This window comes from Apodemus sylvaticus, chromosome 1, assembly GCF_947179515.1.
Source record: "Apodemus sylvaticus chromosome 1, mApoSyl1.1, whole genome shotgun sequence".
Classification (NCBI taxonomy): Eukaryota; Metazoa; Chordata; class Mammalia; order Rodentia; family Muridae; genus Apodemus; species Apodemus sylvaticus.
Window position 1 is genome coordinate 179,351,499 of NC_067472.1, and position 26,686 is coordinate 179,378,184.

Here is a 26,686-nt window from a genome sequence, read left to right on the forward strand (position 1 = left end):
ACTGGGGCAGGGGCATCTGGAGGTCCAAGGCATCCTGGACTACATGCTGAGATCTGGTCTCAAAAAATAAGAACAGGAGACTGGGCATGCAGGCAGAGGCAGGCGGGTCTCGGTGAGTTCAAGGCCAGCCAGGGCTACATAGAGAACCTTTGGCTTAAGAAAACAAAAAAATCCATAAGAGAAAAAAAAACAAATGAACAAAGAAACAAGAACAAAGGGCTGGAGAGGTGGCTCGGCAGCTAAGAGCACTGACTGCAGTTCTAAAGTTCAGTTCCTAGCGCAAACATTAGGCACCTCAAAACCTCCTGTCACTGTAGCTCCAAAGAACCGGATGTCGTCTTCTGATCCCCATACACATGCACACAAGTGGCATCCATTAGTACAGATACACACACACACACACACACACACACAAATAAAAGAACAGTGATTTAAAAACTAGTGCCCCTACAAATGTGTCACTTAGAGTTTGACTAGTGAAGCTCTCCAGTGACTGAAGCATACTACAAACACAGAGCCCCCAGATGAGTTATTTATGATCTTATTCTCATATATGTTCCAATATGGCCGCCAGACTTGGACAGAGAGAACGAGAGTTTGGTCCCCAGCAGCACCCACATCAGGCAGTTCACCACATCCTGTAATTCTAGCGTCAGGAGATCCAGTGCCCTCTCCTGGCCTCTTGGGTACCTGTACGCATGTGCAAGTCCATATGTAAATATGTGCATGCACATAAATAGAAATAAGTCTTGAAAAGGGATAGGAGCTGGTGGTACAAGCGCAGCATGCCACCAGACAGAGTTAAGCATGCCCGCCTCCCTGGGAAGAAGCCCGCAATGGCTGCCACGCGCATCATGATGTGATGGTTTAATCCCATGCATTTAGCCGTGGTATTTCAATCTGAAAATATTTTCTTCAAAGAGAAATGACTGAGAGGTTTTCTTTTTCCTTGTGTAGCTTTGTTTCATTCTGGAATCTTCCAATTAAGCTTTTGGCTAAACACATAAATATGATAATGATAATTATTCAGGAATGGAGAGGTTTGTGAAAACACTGTGTGCCATTAGAGTAATCAAGCCAAGCTCTCACACATCTTGGCTTTTCAGGATAATTACACCACACTGGAGGCCCAGATGGGGTGAATGAGAAAGCCATGGGTGTCTGCCACATAGGAACAAGAAAACACCCCACACAACTACTCAACTGGCAATTGAAATTTGCAGTTAACATTGCACACAAGAAAGGAATTGAAATGCTTGGATTGGGGGCAAAACATTTATTTTCAAAAACTAAACATAGAACAGTAGTAAGAAATACTCCTCACAACTTATTTTGATCCTGTGAGTTAAGACACAATCTTTAAAGCTGGAAATAGTTCCTTTTACATAGTCTATTTTTTTAAAGGCTTACAATTTTTTTCGATGTATTTTATGTGTATAAGTGTTTTGCCTGCACGTATGTCTGTGCACCACATGCACGCCTGGTGCCCTCTGAGTTGCGGAATGTTGTCAGCCATCACATGGGTATCATGAACTGAAGCTGGGTCCTCTGAAAAAACAAGTGCTCTTAATTACTGGGCCACCCACCCACTGTGTAGCCCAGGCTAGCACAAACCTCAGATTTTTCTGCCTCCAAAAGCAGATTACACGTGTGCATCACTACCTGCACCACCCCTGCTCAGTTCAACTCCCAGTTAGACCTAAGCAATCAACTTCTGTTGCATATCTATTTCCTTTGTGGAAAAGAGAGGGCTCAGAAGATTCCCAAAACTAAGCACACATTAATCTCAGGAAGCTCCTGAAGTTTACATGTCTCAGGAAGCTCAGAAAGCAAGGTGATTCACAAGGCCTTTCCCCAAGGTTCTGTCACAGTAGGTAACTGTTGAGGGGAGTGTCTTCTGAGTGGTTTCCTGCAGTTCAGGTAGGGAACACTGGGGATGCATTTCTGGGAGCTGGGATCAATTTGATTCAGTGATGTTGCTACCTTTGATCACCTGTGCTCCTGTAAGTAAGCCAAGCAGACCCGTTTGTTCACGAGCTACACTTGTCCGGGGATAACACTCTGCCTGGCAGGATTAGGCTTTTCATCTCTCCCAGGAAAAGCCACACAACTGCTCTCATCCTATAGACTGGGAAAGGAAAGGCTCATCCTCTCTGGTAAAAAAACTGACTCTAGTCACTTTTAGTTCTTTTAAATAATGCATCTAGCATAAGTTGTAAAGGAAGAAAATGTAATTTACATGATTGCAATATTAGAATTAACAATGACTTTATATGTACTTATTATGTGTTAATGAACTGAAGCATTAGATAACATAGGCAAAAAGATGTAGATTTCAGGAGGAAAAGGAAATCAATTTTGGTTTTTTGTTTTGTTTTGTTTTCTTGAGACAGCAGGGTCTCGCTTTGTGGCTCAGGCCTGGAACTGACAATTCTCCTACCTCCCAAGTGCTGGAATTACCAGTGTAGTATATTCCCAGCTAAATTTAAATAGCCTAACTGCATATTCTAGAACTGAAAAAGACTATACTTACTGGGGTGAAGAGCTGGTTAAAGATGCGTACAAGTAGGGCCTGGAGAGAGAGTTCCACAGTGAAGGCTGCTGCTCGTCCAGAGGACTTGGCTCAGTTCCCACGAAGCACATGTGGGTCATAACAGACTGTACATCCAGTCCCAGGGGATCTAACGCCCCTTCTGGCCTCCACAGGCACTGCATATACTTCACATACACGTATACATACATACATATACATACATATAGGCCAAACACCCATATAAATAAAAGAAAAATCTTTAAAAGATCAGTACAAGAAAGACTAATTGAAATCAAGAGTTTGGAAATGAGCTCAGTGGTACCTATCTAGCACGGACATATAAGGCTGTGGGTTCAATGTCCAGCACCGCACCACACACACACTACACACACACACACCACACTACACACACACACATTACACTCCACACCATACACCACACACTCCACACACACACACACACACACCACACCACACACCACACACTCCCCCCACACACACACCACACACACACACACACACACACACTTTTCAATAATGCCCCAGTGGGGATTAAACTTTACATGAATTCTTGGGAGACACAATCAAACCATAGCAATACAAACCTTGGGCCACTGAAGACCCTAGGAACCATGGATAAAGGCAGTGTATTTAGGGGTGGGGTAGATACAGTAACGGAGAAGTTATCAAATTGGCAATTAAATATCCTATGTAATTAGGGCAGGGGGTACAGCTCAGTAGCTGTACCTAATGTGCATGAGACCCCTAGGTCCATCACCGGCTAACACCATGGAAGAAAAACCAACAGAGATGGCAGTGGTGTGGTACGTGTGCAGCCGGGAGATGGAAGAGATGTAAATTTGAGGGCTGGCTATCATCAGTTTATAGAAACTGACAAGGGAAAGAACGTGCTCACTATGGAAGCAAGAGAAGGCAACTTTGGCCTGAGACCTACAAAGGGAAGGTGAGTTTGCACACCGAGGTAATGACTTTAGGTTGAAGGGGGACCCCCTTGAAGCCACTGTGCGCCAGCCACAGCACAGCCCATCAATCTTCTCTCCTGCTTTCCCGGAACACCCAGATAATCGCCGTGCCTTTGCTCAGCTCACCAGACGTCCTACTCGCTGCCTGGGCTCGGCTTCTATCCCAGTTGTTCAGTCTTGCGGCAAATGTCTGCCGAGCAGCTGTCCTGGGCCGGCTGCTACACTTGGCCCCGAGGATGATGCAGACCGTGACCAAAACCAAAAACCCTTTCTCAAAATATTTGCATTCTAAGCCAAGAAGGGAAACAAACACCTACGACTAAACAGACATACTAGGAGAGATAAATGCTATGGGGGGAGGGGGGATAGTAGGAAGGGAGCAAGCCAAGAAGAGGGGTGTAAAGCGAGATCTACTGTAGTACTGTAAATAAATCACCTCTTAGGGTGGTTTTGAGCAGAGTATAATGAACTGTGAAAGCTGTGTGAAGAAGGAATGCTTGGAACAGTATGGAGCCGTGTAACAAGAAGCTAAATCATGCATGCCCTCATGTAAGCCAAACCAGGAAGTCTGGTTTTCACTTTGTATCACATGTAATCTGTGGAGAGTAGTGAGTAGACGGATGAATCTTGATTTGAACAAGAGTTCACCATCTCTAGCTACTTGAACATGATTCCCCCTAACTGCTGTGTTAAGAAAAACTTAGAAGGGCTAAGAGCAGAGGAGGGAATTCTTCGGGATCTACTGCCAACAATGCCAGCCAGAGTAACTGAGGCGTCTTATAGAGCTGTTCAGATGGAGATGATCCAGATTGAACAGACAAGATTTACAGTGATTGACAGGTGTGGAGGCGACGAAGACAATCCTGGTAGCTAAGTAAACGGTCCCGGTTCATAGTTACCTCCGAGAACAAGCCATAGGGACGAGTTTGGAGTAAAACCGAATAGTTACACCTCTGGATGCAAAGTTTTAAGATGCCAATTTGGCATCCGATCGGAGAGAGATGGTCGTGACTAAGAAAGTGGAGTTGACATTAAGTGATCAAAGCTGCAGAGAAACTCTTAGACTGGTGTTTCCTGCATAGTTAGTGACCAGGAGCTTATTGAACGCTAGAGTCCCGGATCAAGCCGCAGAAAAAGGGTTTATGAAGGAAGGAAAGAGAGTTCGGGGCACCGAGTTCCAGCGCCTCCTGGAGCAGCAGCCCTTGGGGTGTGAAACTCCTTAGGCGAAGATGGCTGCTCTGGCGCAGACAGTGAGAGCTCCGTGACCCGCGGAAACTGGCTCAGGAGCTAGGAGGCGACCGCTTACTAAGACCCTGGGCTCATAACAAAGCACAGCCCGCCTAGAAATGGCAGAGGCCGCAGTCACCATGCGGGATGAGCCCTCGTCTAGCCTCGTCTAGGCGCCACGAAAAACTTTCTCCGAAACTCCTCCGGAGCGCAAGCCCAGCGAGCAGTCGCATCAACCCGGCTTTGGGCCGCCGCCGAGAGAGCCCGGAACGGTCCGTGAGCTCCCTGCCTGAATCTCGCGAGAGAGCACGCAGCCTCGCCCTCCCGGCATGCCCCGCGCCGCCGCCGCTGCCGCCGCCGCCGCCGCCGCGCCGCGGTCTGAGGGCGGGAGGCTGGGGGAGGGTAAGCGGAGCCGGCGTAGCCGCCATGTTGGTTCTGAGGCGGCTGCTGTGAGGCGCCGACGGAGCGAGCGGGCGGGCGGGCGTGCCGAGCGGCGGAGCGCAGCGCGGGATCTGCCTGTGTGTGAGCGGCGGGCGACGGCGGCGGCGCCATGAGCGGGGGCACCCCTTACATCGGCAGCAAGATCAGCCTCATCTCCAAGGCGGAGATCCGCTACGAGGGCATCCTCTACACCATCGACACCGAGAACTCCACTGTAGCCCTCGCCAAAGGTACGGCGGGGCGGGCCTCGGGGTTGGGGGGCGCGGGCCGAGCGCCCCGCCGCCCTCGCGCTTTTCTCCCTCAGCGGTCCTCGGGGGCCTCGCTCCCGGCCCCCGAGCGACAAGGGCCAGGCTGCGGCCTCCCCAGGCTCCCCGGGCTTCTTCCTTCCCCCGGAGCTCCGCGCCTTCCATCCGGGGAACGAGTGCGCGGCGCCCGGGGCGGGGCGATCCTAAAGTCCCGGGAACCAGGCGGAGAACACACCCAGGTTCGTGTCTTCCAAGACCGAAATTCGGTCGTTCCGTCTTCTGAAGAGCCGAACAAAGCCGGAGGAGTCGAAGAATCTTGACGCCTACCCAGAGTTGAATTGCGGATGTGTTGCTTCCCCCGGGCACCCATTTTCTCGGAGTTCTTCGTCGGGGTTGGTGGCGACGGTTCTCGAGTGAACTCCTTTCTAAGGAGTGTGCTCCAAACTTTGGGTTTGCGCCGCAGACTTGGGATCGCGAAAGGCCATTTGGTGCCGTCGAGCCCGATGGCATCCCGTTTGTCTCCTCGGTGATGGTTACCTGTTAAGCCGGAATTCTTATGCAACCGAAGGGTGCGCGTTAAAATGCTTGCTTGCTGTTCCCACGGGTCGATTTTCTGGAACCCTGGTAGAAAGGAAAGTTCAAGTTTTGATGATCCGGGACTCTGGTACACGGTTCAGATCGAGTACCGTCGGGGCGCCGACCGTACTCGCAGTCCACGGGGAGAGGAAGTTGTGCGGAAGCGGGGGTCATCCCCACCTACCCCGTAGTCCGTACCGCCGATACAGTTTGTGGGTTTTGTTTCCGTTCACGCGTGCTAGACCTTCGCTGTGCCAGGAAGGCAGAAAGAAAATAAACGTGAGCTTTTGATTTTAGAGGAAGTCTTATAACAGTTTTTGATACCAGGGAGGTCTGTTTTCCCACCACACCTAGTGGAATTGTTAAGAACTGAGTTCTCTAGGAAAAGAGGTCCCAGGGATAACAAGATTCTAAAAGCGTGTCAGCTTGTTAGCTGGATGGAAGGGTCTCTTTACATTACCCAACAAGTTTTAATGACCCCCTTTTTTCTAAAAGATGTTTCTTTTAGCATTTTCCGTTTTTGGGTCAAATCGACCTACGGAAGAAAACTTTAAGTTGTTTAATTACACCTAATAGGGGTTGGGGATTTGACCTGATTGACAGCTCTTTCCTAGCAAGTAGGAGATCTGGGTTACCTCCCCAGAACCACAAAAACAAAGCTTTAAAAAGGGACACCATAAAAGATTAGGGTGATGTTTTCCACAGTTCCATTGTGATGATACTTATGTAACTTTTGGCAATTTACTTTAAAAAAATTCTTAAATCAAATATGGAAAAGTCAAGGAGTCTACTTTTTAAAAAGCAGTGTGAGGCCCGGTGCTGTGACACTCCCCCTGTAGTCCCCGATATGCCAAAGGCTTCTTGAATCAGGACTGCTAAAGCAATACAGCTAGGTCTTCTCAGTTGATGAGTGCTTGCTTAAATGTACAAAAACCTGGTTGGCTCCCCAGGGATGCATGTCTGTGATTCCACCAGGAAGGTGTAAGCAGGAGGTCAGTCATTCAAGATCTGCCTGGTAATCATGAAACAATCTCAAAAAAGACAAAAACTGAGAAGCCAGGGCCTTATGTAGTGTTGTAACACATTGCCTGTTAAAGAACCTGCTTTCATCTCTGTAGACGCTCACTATACTTAAGACTGCATGATTCTCCCTAGTAATTACTGAAGCCTTGACTAATGGTGTGAAGCTGGGATTGGTGGCACAGGCCTTGGTGCCACATTCAGGAGGTTAGTGACAGGTGGATCTGAGTTCCAGGCAACCCTCCTCAATTTAGGGCTTTTCAAAACTTCAGAGTGAGACGCTGCCTCAGAAACAAAAGTTGACTGTGATGTCCTTAACTTAAGTTTTGCTTGCTTTTTTTAAATCTGTTCTTACCGATGGAGGTTTTGCTTCATGGTGTTTAGCTTTAATGACTTTATTAAAGAGTGGATTGCCGGGCGGTGGTGGCGCACACCTGTAATCCCAGCACTCTGGGAGGCAGAGGCAGGCAGATGTCTGAGTTTGAGGACAGCCTGGTCTACAGAGTGAGTTCCAGGACAGCCAGGGCTACACAGAGAAACCTGTCTCAAAAAAACCAAATCCAAAACAAAAACAAAACAAACAAAAAAAAAGAGTGGATAAAACTCTCAAATTCTTGGTGTTCTCACCAGGTGTTCTACACACTGGTTGAGAACAGTATTTCTCACTGGAGTGTTTTTGTAGAGGCTTGGGGATTATTATTTGCATGGCCTCATGTTGTTTGGGCTGGCTTCAAACTAAATAGGTAGTCAAGGGTGACTTTAAAGTCACCTGCCAGCTTCCACTTTGAATTCCTAGTCCTCCAGCCACCACCAATAAGCTAGGATTGTAAGCATGAGCCAGCCAGGCTTAGTAACTTTTTTAAAATATTTTTTATTTATATGTGTGTGGTCTGTGAGGTGCTAAGTGCATGTGAGTACTGGTACTGGCAGAAGCCACAGGTGTCAGATACACACACACATACCCAACATACACACACCAACACACACACACACACACCAGCTGGAGATATAGCAGTTGTGAACCACCTGTCATCAGATGCTGGGAATTAACTCAGGTCCTCTGGTAGAAGAGTAGTATATGCTCTTAACATCTGAACCAACATATTTTTTGAGATTTTTTTTCCTTCTCTTTCCCCTGGGTTGGTTTGTTGGTCTTTTGGTTTGCTTGTTATCCAGGCAGTCCTAGAACTCATTATATAACTCAGACTGGCCCTAAATTGTCAGTGGTTCCTTTGCCTCTGCCCTCCAAGTACTGGTACTACAGGTGTAAGCCCATGCCCCAGCCTTTTGGTTTTTTTTGAGGTAGGTAGGCTTTTCTCACTATGTGTGCCCTACTCAGGTCTTGAATGTGAAATTATACTGCGTCCATCTCCTTGATTACAGACTTGCCATCATAGCCCCCCTTTTTTTTCTTTTTTCTTTTTTTTTTCTGGGGGGGGGTGTTTTTTCGAGACAGGGTTTCTCTGTGTAGCCCTGGCTGTCCTGGAACTCACTCTGTAGACCAGGCTGGCCTGGAACTCAGAAATCCGCCTACCTCTGCCTCCCAAGTGCTGAGATCAAAGGCGTGTGCCACCACCGACCAGCTACAGCCTATTTTTAAGATTTTGAATGTATTAATTATTTCTTAGTTGTAAACCTATCCTATCTTTAACCTTCAAAAAATTTATGACCCAAAGTTTTTAAAAATGTGTCTCTCCCAACAAAATATTTTATTAGAGTAAAATTTGGGGCATCTTATTAGTTCATAATTATGATCATTTTTAGGGTTTTTTAAAAATTATTTTATTTATTTATTTATTTTGGTTTTTCTCTGCCATTTCCAACCATTTCTCTGCCCTGAGTGCATGATCCCCCCCCCCCCCCCCCCCCCCCCCCGAGACAGCGTTTCTTTGAGTAGCTCTGGCTATCCTGGAACTTACTCTGTAGACCAGGCTGGCCTCGAACTCAGAAAAGCTCCACCACTGTCTGGCATGATCACTTAATTTCTATTTATAACATTGTTATTTAATCCATGTATTGATATATACTTTTTCCCCTTAATCCAGTACTTAACACTTCATTTTTCAAAATTAGAATAAGGTGTCTGCCACCAAGCCTGATAGCTTGAGTTCGGTTCTTAGGATCCATATGGTAGAAAGAGAACCAACTTCAGCAAATTGTTCTGTGACCTTCACAGATGCACAAAAAATAACTTTATTTTTTTAACGTTTATTTTTATTTTATGTGTGTGGATGTTTTGCTTGCATGTATGTGTGTGCACCACACGTGTGTCTGGTGCCCATTGAGGCCTAGAAAGGGCCTCAGATCCTCTGGGAGTAGAATTACAAGTGGTAGGGAGTACTGAAAGAGAAACTGCTGCTCTGAACCCTGAGCCGTTCCCCAGCCCCCAAAATAATCTTAAGTTATCAAAGAGCTGGAGAAATGGTTCAGCTTTTATGAGCACAACAGTTTGAACTTTGTATAGAGTGAGTGAGTGAGTGTGTGTGTGTGTGTGTGTGTGTGTGTGTAAATTTTAGCTTTTAACTCCCACAGGTTTGGCTATTTGACAGTTAACACTTAGCTTGTTTACAGTTTGGGGCTATTGAGAACGGTGCTTTAGGAAAATTGATGTTTGAATGCACTGATTGTTGAAATTATTTTCCGGAGGGGGCACATACTTAGAATTTGAGTTACAGGAACTTAGGGAGTATATGTCTTTACTGCATAATGCAAAGTAATTTTCTCTAGTAGGTGCTTATGCCTGTTTATTTTCAACAGTAAGACTTATAGTTGTTCCATATGTCTCACCAGCAGTAGTACTGAATGCCATATATTTTAATTCTCACCAGTTTGATGCGTAGGTAGGTAGTTGAGTGTATTTTGTATTTATTTATTTTTGTTATTAATTGGATGTGTGTGGAGGAAGGTATGTTCACTTGAGTGCAGAAGCCCACAGAGAGCAGAGGGGTGGGTAGGGTACTTCTGGAGCAGGAGGTACAGGTGCTTCTGAACCGGGTAATGTGGGTGCTGCTGAAAGTGAGATGTGCTCTTAACTACTCCAGCCTCTTGACTGTGCTTTTAGTCCCTGCATCTATGTCAGCTAGGGAGTTTTGGAGGTATTTCCATATCTAAGCCATTTGATGTTCATCTTTCCTTGAGTGCCTTTGAAGTCATCACTTACCTTCCCATATCATTTTCTGGAATTTTGAGTTCTAATAACATCCTTTGAGTGTATTTATTGCAAGTGTCTTTTCCTATGTAGTGGTTTCTTATTGTAAATAGATCTTTATTTTAATTTAGGCATGTTTATTAGGCTTTTCTTTTAGGGCTAGGTGGGTCATGTTTCTTTTCTTTTTCTTTAATAAATTACTTTTCCTTAATCCAATACTATGGAAATACTTTTTCTTTTTTATTCTCTTTTTTTATTAGATTTTTATTATATATATATATACATATATATGTGTGTGTGTGTGTATGTGTGTGTATGTATTTTACTCTATCCTTTTAGAATGTATTTTATTTTGCCTTTTCACATTTAGGTCTACAATGCATCTAAAACTGGTTTTGTGTATGGCATAAAATATTTAGATCTTTAGCTTAAGTAAAGGATTCACTTGGTTTTTATGGTTTTTATTATGATTTAGGCCTTTTATATGGCTATGACATACAGTTTACATATGCCTGGAACTATATAATTCTTTTGATATTTTGGCTAGTTAACATTTGTATGGTATAGAATTAGGGTGACCGTACCTGTAACTTTGCCTGATTGAAAGTCTCATTGATGCTTGTTTTAATGTCATTATTAAAAGCATTGCTCTTTTAATGTTCCAGTTTGGGTAATAAATTGTGTAGGCCCACAATAATAAAAAAGTGAAAGCCCAATGGGGCTGGACTCATAATGGTTGGTTTCCCTTGTATTCTGCTAGAGTTTTTATACATTAACTCTCTTCTAGAAGGTGAAGCTCAGATAAGCTTCATGGCCTTTGATCTTAACAACCCAAGTAAATGTCAGGAAGTCTTAAAGGGCAATCTGAAATGACATGAACAGATGCCTTTTGAGTGCGTTTGTAGATAATCTGGGTCATTGTGTTTTCAGCAGCTCCTCCAGTTTGTAGTCCTGTGTTATTCTCTTAAAATTAAAATGTCTGGGACTGGAGAGATGGTTCCGAGGGTAGGAGCCCTGGCTGTTCTCCCAGAGGACCTGGGCTCCCTCCCTTCTCAGCACTCACATGGCAGTTCCCAGCCATCTGTAACTCCAGTCTCTGGAGATCTGACTCCATCTTCTGGCCTCCAAGGGACTGCTTATGTGTGGTACACATATATGTGGTACACATAACAACAAAACATCAATACACGTAATTTTTTAAAATTAAAACATATGATCCCCTAAAAGAGTATTGGTGAATTTCCATGAATGAGTATGTAAAAGAAATTTTATAACAAAATAGACATGAGGGGAAAAAAACAAAATAGACATTATTAGGAAGGTAAACTTATACTCTGTGACATAAGTTTTCATTTAAAAGAATGAGATTTGGATATTGAAGAAAATTATAAAGTAAGGGATAGGCACAAATAATTTGTGGAGTAGTTCTGGTATGTTTGCACTTCACATATGGATGAATACATTTAATAAGTCTGTGCTAAAATGAGAGAAATTTATACATAAATGAAAAAAATGTTCTCTGTTTAGTTAGCTGTCCTGGGGAGTCATTCAGGTTGCCATTGCAGAGGGAAAAGAATGGCAAGTCAGTAGCTTTTAAATGAGTTGCCCTTAAACTTGAGGGAATTTGTGTCAGATACAAAAGTGGTAAACTGTTAACAAAGTTTTTCATCATCTGGTGAGTCTTGTCAACTGGGCGAGCTTCTCCTCCTGATTGTTCATTGGCCCATAGTCATAAACCACTGCCCCAGTGGAGTGAGCAAGAGAGCATCAGAAGTTCCAGTGAGGTGTTTTACTGACCTTCTAAGACTAGGTCTTTTTATGTAGGCTAGCCTCAAGTTCATGGTATACCTTCCTCTGCCTCACTGGCACTGACATTAAATGCATGCACCACCATGCTTGGCAGCAACTTGCATGATGGGAAAATCTAAATCTAACAACTCACAAAATTGCTACCTCAAACAGCAAAGATCTCACGAAATTTAAAGCTCAGATTTCTTTTTTTTTTAAATAAATATTTATTTATATATTATATGTGAGTACACTGCAGCTGTCTTCAGACACCCCAGAAGAGGGCATCAGATCTCATTACTGATGGCTGTGAGCCACACCATGTGGTTGCTGGGATTTGAACTCAGGACCTTCAGAAGAGCAGTCAGTGCTCTTAACTGCTGAGCCATCTCTCCAGCCCCCAAGCTTAGATTTCTTGTGTTTGTTCTATTTAGTGAAGTTGTCTGAACTAAGGCTTCAAAGCATTTTTGTTGTTGTGCCTATGCAAGCTACAGAAATATGGGGTACTTCTAAGAGTCTGAACTCGTGCTGTTTTTCTTGCAAGATGGATAAGATGAGCCATGACTTTCTGTATGATAATAGTGAAAAAACAGTGTACACCAGAAGAAGATAACAGAGGAGAAAATGAGAGCAAGGAAACATTATTGACTCAGTAAGAGCAGGAGCTGTATTTAATTCAGTGCTGCACTAATAACAGCAGTAAGTACAGGTAGCTTAACTTGAATTTAATTCTTCTCCAGGAACACTTTGCCCATTTTCTTTCATAATGCTATAGAGTAATACTTCAGCTATTTTGAAACATGATTATATTAACATATTTTGTGTAGATAAAGTGTGAGTTGGTCAGGCTTAATCTAGTTTTATGTGTTTCTGGAAGAGCATGTGACCCAACAGGTTGATTGTCATACAGAATACTCCTTGACCATGGACAAGGGCTTTAGCATCTTTTATCTTTTCCATGGGAATGTAATGCCTACCTTTTACTCATCCTGATAATTATGTGAAGTGTTGCATAAAAATTAATCAGCTACTTAATGAAACAGCAGAGCATTTTTAAGTGCTCTGTGGCTAAAATCCCAACTTTTATCATCCGCTTGGCTCTTCTTTACTATGGTGCCCCGGTGCCCCTCATTCACCTCTTCACTGTCTTTGTCCTGTTTACCTTCCAAGATCAGTCGTTCCAGTCAGAGATTGTACCTTCCTCTTCCTGACACCTCTCCTGTCCATGGGAGCTTGCAGAAGTCACAGCTCTCATTCTATAACCATCCTCACTCTGCGTTTACTTGGATTCACACTCCTCAGCAGTCCTTAGCCGCTTTGCAGGAGTCATGCTGTATTTCCATCCTTTACTCTTTTCTGTGAGGCTCCTGTGTTCCTGCTCTTTTCTTCAACATTTGTACCTCATTTTTACTTTCAGTCTGTTAACTTGCTTTCTTTTTAACTCAGCAAAAGAGGGCGGGGGCTGGAGAGATGGCTCAGCAGTTAAGAGCACCGACTGCTCTTCCAGAGGTCCTGAGTTTGATTCCCAGCAACCACGTGGTGGCTCATAACCATCTGTAATGGGGTCTGATGCCCACTTGTGGTGTGTCTGAAGACAGCTACATTATATATACATTAAATAAATAAATAAATCTTTAACTCAGCAAAGAATAACAGACAACATGCAACAGAAAACAGTAATGTGCTATAATTTTCAAAAGACTAGAAACAAGAATTTTGAAAGTTTGACAATAAAGAAATTAAAGTGAAAAGGTCTCTGTATTTAGGATCAGTTAGGATCCATGTAACAAAACAGTACATGGTACCCCATTGATATGTACAATTTCTATGTTCTTATGTGTCAGCTTAAGAGAGCAGTAGAGGCAGTGAAGTAGGCACTCACTGCTTAAAGGCATTTGCCAGCTGACCTGAATCAATGCGTATAACTCGGGACCTATGTGAATAAAGGAGAGAGCCAGCTTCTGCAGGTTGTCCTCTGACTTCGTGCAGTGTGTAGCATATGTGTATACACACATAACATGTCTGCTGGTCAGTAAGGACAAACCATACCTCCACCCCTTCTACCTGAGCACTTTGATCCTTTGAGCTCTCCCTATTGTTTTCTCTAATTGCACTTCTGGTTTCTATGGTTGTATCACTGGGAGATTAAACTATAGTGCCAACCACACGAAAGAATTCCCAAATGAGTTAGAGTCAATATAAGGCCACATGTGGCAGATGTCATTAATCCCAGCACTGGGGAGACTGAGGCAGGCAGATTTCTATGAGTTCAAGGCCAACCTGGTCTACATAGCAACTTCCAGGACTATAGAGAGAGACAAACAAAACAAAACAAAATTAAACAAGAGTCAAGGTAAAAAATGTAGACTGCTGAGGAAGGACATCAAATTAGACAGATGCTTTTTTTTAACTTCCTGTTAATTTGTAACAAAAAATGCACAAGATGAGCGCTTTTAAAGCCATAAATCCAGGACTGGAGAAGTAACTCAGCAGTTAAGAGCACTGACTGCTCTTCAGAGGTCCTGAACTCAATTCTCAGCAACCACATGATGGCTTACAACCATCTATAATAGGAGCCGATGCTCTCTTCTGGTGTGTCTGAAGAGAGTGACAGTGTACTCACATACATAAAATAAATAAACCTTTTTATTTTAAAGCCACAAATCCACAAATACCAAGTAGATTTGGAGTAGAGTATTAGCATTAACAAAATTTTGGAGGACAAACAACAAGTAAATGAGTTTAAAAAACAAATTCTGCCGGGTGGTGGTGGCACACGCCTGTAATCCCAGCACTCTGGGAGGCAGAGGCAGGCAGATTTCTGAGTTTGAGGCCAGCCTGATCTACAGAGTGAGTTCCGGGACAGCCAGGGCTATACAGAGAAACCCTGCTCGAAAAAAACCAAATCCAACCCCCCCCCAAATTCTTAGTAGAATTGAATCCGTATGCTAAGTAGGTAGAAGGAAAGCAAAGAAGTAACCCTAAAAGGTGCCCCAAAAGCTCAGAATTGGCATTGGCAGATACAGAGGAAACTAAAATACTGTAAAGTAATTGAGGACTGTCAATAGAGCTAAAAACTAAAGGATTAGCCCAATTTGTTCAGACAGTGCTCAGAACAGCAAGTTCTTTCTTCATTTTTTTTTAAATATTTATTTATTTATTATATGTAAGTACACTGTAGCTGTCTTCAGACACCAGAATAGGGTGTCAGATCTCTTTACGGATGGTTGTGAGCCACCATGTGGATGCTGGGATGTGAACTCATGACCTTTGGAAGAACAGTTGGTGCTCTTACCCGCTGAGCCATCTCTCCAGCCCCCTTTCTTCATTTTTATAACTGGTTACTGTGTTGTTCTCTAGAGACAATAAAATAAATAGTAAAGCTGGTTCCAGAGAAACTAGACACATCTGAGAGCAGATGGAATGTGGTGAGGATAGACAAGGCTGGGTGCTGAGAAAACCATGCTCAGTGTGTTCCGCTCAAGTTATGCTTTGGATTAATAAGAATTAATGGGTGTGTCCTTTTTGTCTTTTGTCATAATAAAACCCCGGCTGCCTGGTAACTCTGTAGATGAGGCTGGTTTTGAACCCGTCTTAGATTTTTTTTGTTGTTGTTAAATATTTCTTTTTTTAATTTTTTTTAATTGAATATCGTCTTCATTTACATTGCTAATGGTAAAACCTTTCCCGATATCCCCCCTCCCTTTGAACCTGTCTTAATCAGCTTCTTTCTGAATGCTGGGATTATAGGTATTAACCACTATACCCAACAATTAAGTTGTATTAAGTACTATTCAGCAGCTAAAATTTTTTCTTTTTTTTTAAACAAAATTATTGAATATAGTTTCTATGCCATAAAATCCATCCATTTTAAATATGCAAAGCAGTAATCATCTCTTTTTTTTTTTTTTAAGGAGGATTTATTGGCTTAAGGTGATGTGGCACATGTCTCCATGGTGGCAGGCTTATACAGCTGAGACTCCTCCCACCTTAGTAGAATAGGAAGCAGAACTGGAATCTGATTTTGCAACAGTTCCATCAACCTAAAGTTTCTTTGTGTCTGGTTAGTCATATCCATTCTCCTTTAACTCTACCACTACTGCGGAGCTACAGTTCCTTTGCTTTTAATATGTGAATTATACTGATTGGTTTTCTAATTCAGAACTGTATTTTAGAAAACAGTAATTCAAATAATTACACTGGAGTTCCCAACTTAGTACCATTTTTACCTGCATGTATGTATGTACATCACACATGTACTTAGTGCTAAAGTCAAAAAGTATTGGGTCCTCTGGAACTGTTGTTATAGGTGGACATAAGTCTCCATGTGTTAGGAGCCCAGCAACAAGTGCTCTTAACCACTGAGCTGTCTCTCCAGCCCTGTCTAATGGATTCTTAACATGGAGTTATTGTGTGGCTTTCACAGGACCTTTGGTCCCCTGATGTTATAAATGAATCTTGTCTTGTGTAATGTTAATTAAGGAAGAGAGTTCATAGATTTTTGTAGTTTTCTGAGCCACAAAGGAGTAAAACCTATCTTCTCTATGCCTAAGAATTCGTTTAACAGAATTTTTTCAAAAATGAAGGGAGAGAAATTGTTTTGGACTCTTGAAGTATATGTCTGCCTATGTCTTACTACTATTCCTATGTGTGTAAGAGCTTGCCTTACCAACTGTTTTGTCTCGGTTCCAACCCCTCCCCCAGTGCTGGGAGTAGGATTTAGGGCCTCACACAAATTAGGCAGGCATAATACCAACAAGCTGTCTCTCTAGATGCTCCTCTTCCCATAGACTTTTAAACCTTGTTCTGTTGTTTTTCTAACATTCACTTTGTCAGATAAGTTTGGCACCATTCTGATTTTCAGTTCTGTGTAGAGAACATCTTATTTAGGTGCGTTTGGTGGCCCTCCCTGTCTCTCTAGCACTGGAGATGCGGAGCCTGAAGGATCACCACAAGCTGAAGTTCAGCCAGTGGTGGATACTGACTCAAAAAAAAAAAAGAAAAGAAAAGAAAAAAATCATATCATTGGTGAGCTTTCTGGCAACTTCCTATTGAGCTGTTGGGACTTTCTTTCAACAGTGTATCTTGTACTACATCTCCATGTTGAGCCAAGGAAATTCTCCTTTCTTTAGACCAGAAAAATGTTTGCTTCTTTTTTGGTTGTTGATTTTTATTGTAGTTCTCTACTTTACAGATACTTAGTTTTAAATATTTTTCCTTTGTGTGGTTGTGGCTGGCTGGGTACTTGCTGCATAATCCAGTCTGTCCTTGAACTTAGAAAAATCTATCTTGTCTCTGCTGAGTGCTGGGATTAAAGTAAAGGTGCTAGTATAGCTTTGTAAGTACCGAAAGCTAGGAGACAGCATTCTGAAGCTTTTTAAGAGGGTTGGCCTTCCTGCCTTTAATAAACCAGCACCTAAAATCTGCCCCTTCTCCTTAAAGGTTACATGCTAGAGAAACCTTTTTATTTAAAAGATGATTTAGAGGTTTCAGTCTATGGTCAGCTTGCCCCTTTGCTTGAGGCCTCTGACAGTACAAATGCCTCAGGATCCTGTGGCAGACAGGAAGCAGATAAAGAAGAGGCAAGCAACAAAATAGGTCTTGGCAGGGCGTGTTCATAGGGATCCCTCCTCCAACAAGATCCTGCTTACTTTTCAGATTTCCCAATAGAGTTGTCATATTGTGACTACATGGAGAGATTCATCCATTGTTTATGTCAGAGCCCTTAAGATCCAATCACTTTCCCAAAGCTTATCATCTGGCAGCCACAATTTTTCATATTCAAGTCATAACCTATTAAGATGCCTTTTGATTGACTGCATCTCTACAGTAGCCATCCTATCCAAGACCCTGCCACCTCTTACCTGGCCCACTTAGTCCCTGTTCTACATGTACATGCTAAAGCACATAAAACCTCAAGTCACCTCACTCTGGAAACTAGTCTTACTGTGATCTTTACTCTTTTGTTCAATACATTGCTTATCCCTTTTTTATATTTCATTACATGTGTATCTGTGCTCTGTTAATTCTAATTTGTCCTCATACATAAGAGGAGTCTACAGCTGTATAAGGCTTGAGTTTCAGCTTACCCATTGTTCTTGGCTTCCATGTCCATGTCTGCTTCATTTGTCATTTGAATGGCAGGCTAATGTTTTTCCTGCTATGCTATAGGGAACCTTAAAAAGTCGTCACCAATAAGTGACATATCAGGGTCTAATTTAGGAAGTTTATACTGACAGCATTTTGTAAAGGTTGATAGTCTGAAGTGGGAAGCTGTGCTGGTGAGATCAGTTGTACTGTTTCAAGAGGTTGGAGAAGAGGAAATGCAGGCTTAAACCTAGCTTTGTGCTTACCAAGCTTTATCTTTCTATTTCCCTACAAGACATCAATGTCTTTGTACATAGCATATTCGCTATTTATTAATCACATGAAAGGTACTCTTTCTGACAGTTTTACCTAGTTGGCAAAAGTATGGTTCAAATCTTGAGTATATATTTAAAGACAGTAGAATGACAGTGGGGGCTGCTTTTTAAGACATAGTCTCACTGACTTCATAGTTTGAATCTTGCTTCAGCTTCAAGAATGCTGGAGTAACTATTACACCCAACCTCAAGACAATATTGGGGATATTTTTTCCTCAGATATGTTTATATCAGTTTTCTTTGGATATCCTGTGTTATTTAGAAATGTTTTGAGGTCTCTTAGCTGGCAGATCCTTGTAAAAGTTTTACCTTGTAACAAACAGACCCAGGGGCCGTATTGTTATTATATCACCATGTAAACTTAAGTGTTTTGGGTTTTAACATTTCTGTGTTGTTATTCTAGAACTTTTTATCTCTAACAGAATCTGCTCAGTTATCTGTCTTTTGTCCTGCTACATTTCCCCCCCCCCCCCCCACACACACACCTTCAGTATATGCTCCCTTTATAAACAAGGAAAGAAGTTTGGGGTTTTGTTGTTGATTTGTTTTTTGTTTGTTTGTTTCTGTAATTCACCATGGATCCACCTGAATTCAGGTTGAAGGGAGGTCTAATTGAGCTCTCTGATTTTATAGAAGGGCCTTTGACTTACCCACTGTACTTTAGAACAAGACATGGCAGCTGTGAGACCTGGGATATTATTCATTGTGGTGGTGATGAATATGGAGTCTGCTTTCTGTTCTCATCCTTTCATGTAAAAAGGGTTGAAGTGGGAACTGGAAAGATGCCCAGTGGTTCAAAGCAGTACAGCCTCTGCAGAGAACCCAGATAGTTCGCAATCACCTATAACTTTATCTCCAAGGCATGTGATGCCCTCTGCTCTCCCCTATGGGCATTTGTACTCATGCACATGCTTATTCATAAACACATACAAATCCACATAATTCAAAATAAAGCAAATCTCTTTTTTCAAAGGTCAAAGTCTAAACCTTTTTTTATTACTTTGTGGGGGAGGACGTGCACCATGCTTTCTGCCTACTGACGTATCATTTGGCCATGAACAGATGGGCTGAAGAGTGCATGCTGCTCAGCTAACGCCTTCTGTATCCGTTTCTTATCATACCTGTGACCTAGCCTCCCTCTACCTATTTGAGTCTGCTAGTGAGATTTTCTTTGGAGGAAGAGTGGGCAAAGGATACTGCCTGAGCATTCTACCCTTGTTTAACTAAGACTATCCAGATGATTGTCATTTTTGAGATTAGGTCTCCTTTGCTGTAGCTAATATTGCTCCCCTGAACATAGATTTAAAGGAATATGGAGTATACCACCATGCCTGGTTGTTTAGGTATTTGGTGTGGTTTGGTTTTTGTTGTTTGGTTTTGTTTTAAGTCTTCTAAGATATGGTCTCATTATAATCCTGGCCAACCTGGAATTTATAGGCAGTCCTTCTGCCTCAGCCTCCCAACTGCTGGGATTATAGACAAGAGCTGGTGCTTGTTTTAGTGTTCTTGGTGTGTGTGTGTGTGTGTGTGTGTGTGTGTGTGTGTGTGTGTGTGTGTGTGTGTGTTGAGCTTCCCTTTGACTTTCATCTCTTCTCATTTTAGAGACAGTCGTTCTGCAAACCCCATAATGATTCTATAGTCTTTCTTGAAACATCCTCATATATACTAGGAATATTTAGAATAAGGAAACAAGACATTAAACTGAAATAGCATTCATTCTCTATAGCTGTGGATCACTTTTACAAAAAATTAACTGCAAATCCATCTCTGGCCTCCACGCACTCTTGCCATGAACAGTATGTGATCTTTCAAGCTTTCTTATTTGGAACATCACATGGATGCTGACATTTTCAGTAGTTTCTTAAGATAGTAATCGTAAAACTAGTAGAAGAGACTTGAGAGTGGCTTCAAATGCAGATTCTAAACCCTTCTCAAAGAGTACTTCAGTGGAGCTCTTCATTTATGCCCAGCTTACTCGAGTGCATGTAAACCACTGTTTAACTTTGATTAATTCCATCTTCAGTGTTAAATACTGAGAGTTAATTGAGCACAGCTATTTTAGGTGACAGGCATTTTACTCTTGCCTGTGGAAACTCAGCTTCTGGAAGGGTTAGTGTTCACCAAGGGAGATGCTGCCTTCACTAGTTTCTCCTTGCCTTGGGTTTTGTATACTAAAAAATTTTTGTCACCCTTTTCCAACCAAGAACTAAGATGTAAATTATCAGATCTTTATTTTGCTGAATGAAAACACTAAAAATAAATAGCAATGAAAAAAGGACAATTTCATACCTTACCACAAACAGCCACCAAAAATAGAAGTAAAATTGTGAGAACACAGCCTCGTGACACTAGGCTTTTAAATGGAATACATTCTTCTTTGAGCAAAATGTGTTCTATTTTACTCTTAAAAATGTTTGAATATATGGTAATAAATACTTTCTTATGAATGGTGTTTGAGAACTGATGCTTGGTATTTGTAACAGAATCCTCAGGTTTGCCTAAATACAGTGAGTAGCAAATATGCATCTCATGTCTTCTATCTTCTTACCAGTTCGATCCTTTGGGACAGAAGACAGACCAACAGATCGTCCAATACCGCCTCGAGATGAAGTCTTTGAATATATTATATTCCGTGGGAGTGATATTAAAGACCTCACTGTTTGTGAGCCACCCAAGCCACAATGTTCTTTGCCTCAGGACCCAGCTATTGTTCAGGTAACTGAAGAAAATTGCTTTTCAGAGGTACAGTTACACCTTGCTAGGCTAGGCCTTTGCCTTTCCTGAACCTTCATGTAACCTACTAATTAGGAGTTACTTGAATATGTAAAATTACTTGAATAATGTTCTTCTATAGGTTTCTTTGAGGATCTTAAGTTGAAACTGATAAGTAGCTGAAGAATTTAAATAAATTTTATAATATTTTCTAGTTTTAGCACTACTGTGTTGTTAACCATGGCTAACATTTATTGAACGTTAACTGCATAAGACTTTAATACAAAGCACACACACTACACTTAAAGTTGGTCCTCCTGGAACGCTTTCAGCTTGATACTCAATTCTCTTTTTCTTTTTTTTCTTTTTCTTTTTCTTTTTCTTTTTCTTTTTCTGTGTGTGTGTGTGTGTGTGTGTGTGTGTGTGTGTGTGTGTGTGTGTGTGGTGTTTTTGGTTTTTCAAGGCAGGGTTTCTCTGTGTAGCCTGGCTGTCCTGGAACTCACTCTGGAGACCAGGCTGGCCTCGAACTCAGAAATCTGCCTGCCTCTGCCTCCCAGAGTGCTAGGATTACAGGTGTGCGCCACCACCACCGCCCAGCTTCTCTTTTTCTTTTTTAAGTGAGGAAATTGAAGAGGAACCACAGTTTAAGTGGATTCAGGTAGTAAGACTCTAGAATCAGGATCTGTACCTCTACACTAAGCGGATAATGATTCATACTACAAACCAGGGTGATAATAGCTACTCTGGAGTAAAATAATTAGTTTAAATGGAAGAGGTGCTAAATTACAGTATGCAGTATGCAATGGTATATAGCAAGATACCACAAACATAGAAGGATTTTAACATAAATTCTTTAAAGTGCAAGTTAAAAATTAGCCAAATTATTCTTTTTTTAAATGAATTCTTTATGAATTTTTATTGATTCTTTATGAATGTCACATCATGCACCCCAGTCCCATTCATTCCCTTCATATCCTCCCTCTGCCTTTGCAACCTCCCCTCCTCAAAGAAAATAAGATAGAATAAAAAAACAATAACCATCCTGTCATGGAAGCTGTAATGTGTCAACACAGTATACCCTTTTGATAAGACATCTTTACTTGCAAATGAACATTGCAATGAGTCCTCTGTTTTAAGGCCTCTGGCTTCTGATAGACTATTAGTACTAAATTCTTATTGGGGCTCCTTGGATATCCTGGTTTTGCCCTGTGTCATGGAGATGCTACAGCTTTGGATCTGCAGGACTGGCCTTTTTGCACACTCTAGCAATTCCTCAGTGGAGTGGATTTGGATTGGGCCAACTCAGAGCCCTGGTCATCCCAACAGCACTCCCTCACCCACACTACCAGGGCAGGCTTTCCAGCACTGCCCTAGTTAGTTAGGCCACCCAATGCTGCAGCCAACAAGGGACAGGGCCAGCTTACTCACACCCATACCCATACCACCTGGGTCAGCTCTACTGTGCTACCCAGGCAAGATGCAAGGCCTGCTTTCCCCAGTGCTGCAGCCATTGAGGGGCAGAGCCAACTCTCCTGCTCTCTTACCTGTCTTGAAGTGGTGAGAGGCTGGGCGGGCATCTTTTCCTTGCCTAAGCCACCTCGTGGCAGATTAGTTAACCAAAGTATTCTTAGAATTGAATGTTTGCATTTTTTATTAAAAACAGATGTACCTTCTGGGCAAGCCACCCATGGGTGCAGTTCCAACACTTCAGAGGTGTGCATGCAGGAGGCTGAGGTTTTTCTCCCCTACATAATTGACCTCTGGACCAGACTAAGCTGTACAGACAGACCCAGAAACTAAAATAAGCAAGCAAAGGTGAAGGGGGGAAAGCAGGAGACAGGGACTATATAGACTTTACAGGTGTTTTCTCTTGGCTGTGTATCATATTTGTAATCTTTTTTCCAGTCATAAGTCTTTTATTTCAAATGTTGGTTTTTCAACAAGTCGTGCATTGGAAAGTTTTAGTTTTCCACAAATTATTTTAAAAGTGTATCTTTCCTAGAATTTTTCTTCTGACTATTAAAGGAAAATATTAGCCCATCTAAGTGAACTGAGGCAAAGAGCATACGTAGCTCAGTAGAGTGCTTGCCTGAGCATAAACAAAGTCCTGGGTCTAGTCTCTAGTACCAGAGTTAGAGAAAAGAAGATATATGAAATATTTATTAAAGTAAATTTTTTTTTGTTGTTGTTGTTGTTGTTGTTTTTCGAGACAGGGTTTCTCTGTATAGCCCTGGCTGTCCTAAAACTCACTCTGTAGACCAGGCTGGCCTCGAACTCAGAAATCCACCCGCCTCTGCCTCCCAAGTGCTGGGATTAAAGGCATGCACCACCACTGCCCGGCATAAATGTTTTATTTTTTAACTTAAGATCTTACCATAAATTAGTTTATATCCCTGTAGTCTTCAACAGAATTCATATTTGTATTGTAGAATGTTTTATAAGATCATTAGAAATATATGTGTATTATAAATTGTGTGTTTATAATTTTACTTTGTTTTGTTTTTTTGGTTTCTTTTTGGATTTGGTTTTTTCGAGACAGGGTTTCTCTGTATACTGTCCTGAAACTCACTCTGTAGACCACACTGGCCTTGAACTCAGAAATCTGCCTGCCTCTGCCTCCCAGGGTGCTGGGATTACAGGCGTGCGCCACCACTGCCCGGCTTCGGCATGTTTTTAAAAAGTTTAAAAAAATACCTGATCTTTGTTATATACATGTAGCTTTGAATTTAGAATAACCTGTGGTTTTCTTTCAGTCTTCACTAGGTTCGTCGTCATCTTCATTCCAGTCGGTGGGTTCCTATGGACCTTTTGGCAGGATGCCAGCATACAGTCAGTTCAGTCCAAGTACATTAGTTGGGCAGCAGTTTGGTGCTGTTGGTGTTGGTATGTGGTGCTATTTTTTTATTTCTTTTTTTGTTTTTTGTCTCAATTTCTTAATTACAAAGGTATAGAAAGCTTGCCAAAACTTTTGAAAATGTAATTTTAAGATTATAAGTACTTATGTTGTAATGTTATAAACTAGGCACCATATCTATAATCCTAGCACTTGGGAGAAATGGAGGCAGGAGGATTAGAAGTTTGAGGTCATCCTTAGAAACAGCAAGATTTTTTTTTTTTAATTGAATATCGTCTTCATTTACGTTGCCAATGGTAAAACCTTTCCCAATTTACCCCCTCCCCAAAGACCCCTAACCCCTCTTCCCACCTCCTGCCTCCACATATATGCCCCTCCACCCAACACACTCCCACCTTCCCCCCCCCCCTTGGTTTCCCTTTGTTGGGGCCTCTAAGGACCACTCCTCCCACTGATGCCCAACAAGGCCTTCCTCTGCCACATTTTTGGCTGGAACCATGTGTACCCCTTGGTTGATGGTTCGGTCCCTGGGAGTCTTGGGGCGTCTGGGTGGCCAAAATCATTGTTTTTCCCATGGTGCTATAAACCCCTTCAGCTCCTCTGGACCACCCTCCAGCTCCTCCATTGGGGACCCCATGCCCAGTCCAATGGTTGGTTGCTAGGTTCTGCCTCTGTATTTGTAAGGCTCTGGCAGGGCCCCTCCAGAGACAACCATGACATGTTCCTTTTGGTATACACTTCTTGTCGTAGTATCAGGGTTTGGTGACTGTTTATAGGATGAATCCCCAGGTAGGGCAGTCTCTGGGTAGCCTTTACTTCAGTCTCTGCTCCACACTTTGTCTCCCTTATTGCTCCAGTGAGTATTTTGTTCCCTTTCTCAGAGGAACCAAAGCACCCTCACTTAAGTCCTCCATCTTCTTGAGCTTCCTGTGGTCTGAATTGTAACTTGTTTATTTTGAGCTTTTGGGCTAACATCCACTTATTAGTAAGTGCATACCATGTGCATTCTTCTGTGATTGGGATACCTCGATCAGGATGACACTTTCTAGTTCCATCCATTTGCCTAAGAATTTCATGAATTCATTGTTTTTAATAGCTGAATAGTACTCCATTGTGTATATATACCACAGTTTCTGTATCCATTCCTCTGTTGAGGAACATCTGGGTTTTTTCCAGCTTCTGGCTATTATAAATAAGGCAGCTATGAACATAGTGGAACATGTGTCCTTATTACATGTAGGGGCATCTTCAGGGTATATGCCCAGGAGTGGTATAGCTGGATCCACTGTGTCTAATTTTCTGAGGAATCGACAAACCGATTTCCAGAGTGATTTTACCAGCTTGCAGCAAACCGATTTTCAGAGTAATTTTACCAGCTTGCAATCTCACCAACAATGGAGAAGTGTTTCTTTTCCCCTACATCCTCTCCAGCATCTTCTGTCCCCTGAGTTTTTCATCTTAGCCATTCTGACTGGTGTAAGGTGGAATCTCAATGTTGTTTTGATTTGCATTTCCCTGATAACTAAGGATGCTGAACATTTCTTTAGGTGCTTTAGAGCCATTCGAGTTTCCTCAGTTGAGAATTCCCTGTTTAGCTCTGTACCCCATTTTTTTAATAGGGTTATTTGACTCTCTGGAGACCAACTTCTTGAGTTCTTTGTATACATTGGCTATTAGCCCCCTATCGGATATTGGGTTAGTAAAGATCTTTGCCCAATTTGTTGGTTGCCGTTTTGTTCTATTGACCATGTCAGTAGGACGGTTTGAGATTTGTCTAAAATATAAAATATATGGGACCTTGTCTCAAAAATAAGAGTATGTACTGGGGCTGGAGGTTAAGAGCACTGACTGCTCTTCCAGAGGACCTGAGTTCAATTCCCAGCAACCACATGGTGGCTCACAAACATCTATAATGGGATCTGGTGTGTCTGAAGACAGTGACAGTGCACTCACATAAAGAGTACATACTGCTCTTACACAAGACCCAGGTTTGATAGCCAGTGTCTCATATAGTACAACCATTTGTAACTCTGGTTCAGGTGATTCAGTGCTCTCTTCGGCCTAGGGTTCTTGCACATATGCATATACTCTCAGCTACATACATCTAAACGTTTAATAGATAAAGGAGCAAATAGATGTTTAGTCCTCCTAACTCACCAAACATGTTAACTCACAGTACCACATTAGTCCACAGTTTAAAAAATTAGTCTAGCCCCAAACCCACTCTTCATGAAGTGCAGAATTTCATGTATAAATGCAGATGATATTTGCAGGCATGATAGAGGTATGGGAATCTGGAATATCTTAATAACCACTAGCCTGGTTACTAAGTAACCACTGTGGTTACTGCACACCACATAGGAAAATGGGGACTGTCTGATCCTCCAATAACGTGGCTGACCAAGAGCTTTGGCTTACTGCATATGACTAACTAGTCTAGGAAATAACTTAAAAGAATAATTTTTACTAAATCGCCATGCTTTCTAATTACTATAAAGTAGACTAATTGTAGTCAACTGTCTTAAATTTGGAGCTATATATAGTATTACTATTCCTTCATAATAGTTCTTTTTGCCATTGATTTCACTGTATTACATTCTTTAATTTCTTTCTATAATGAGAGTTTCCAAAAATAGTGGAGATCAGCAGTTCAACACAATTAAAAATTTGGATCTCACTGCAACAAACACAAATGTCCAGGGCTGGAGAGTTAACTTAGCCATTAAGGACTATGAGT

The 26,686-nt window shown here is 42.1% G+C and overlaps 1 protein-coding gene across 4 annotated transcripts in view; it reads left to right on the forward strand.

The window, feature by feature from the left end:
• The first annotated feature begins 5,178 nt into the window (after nucleotides 1-5,178).
• Nucleotides 5,179-26,686, forward strand: part of Lsm14a (LSM14A mRNA processing body assembly factor) — a 46,402-nt gene continuing 24,894 nt past the window's right edge. For all 4 annotated transcript variants that reach the window (XM_052165629.1, XM_052165638.1, XM_052165646.1 and 1 more), the window contains exons 1-3: nucleotides 5,179-5,414; nucleotides 20,935-21,098; nucleotides 23,849-23,978. In XM_052165629.1, coding sequence (XP_052021589.1) covers nucleotides 5,294-5,414; nucleotides 20,935-21,098; nucleotides 23,849-23,978 — 415 coding nt within the window. In that variant the 5' untranslated portion in view covers nucleotides 5,179-5,293. The remainder of the gene's footprint in view (nucleotides 5,415-20,934; nucleotides 21,099-23,848; nucleotides 23,979-26,686) is intronic.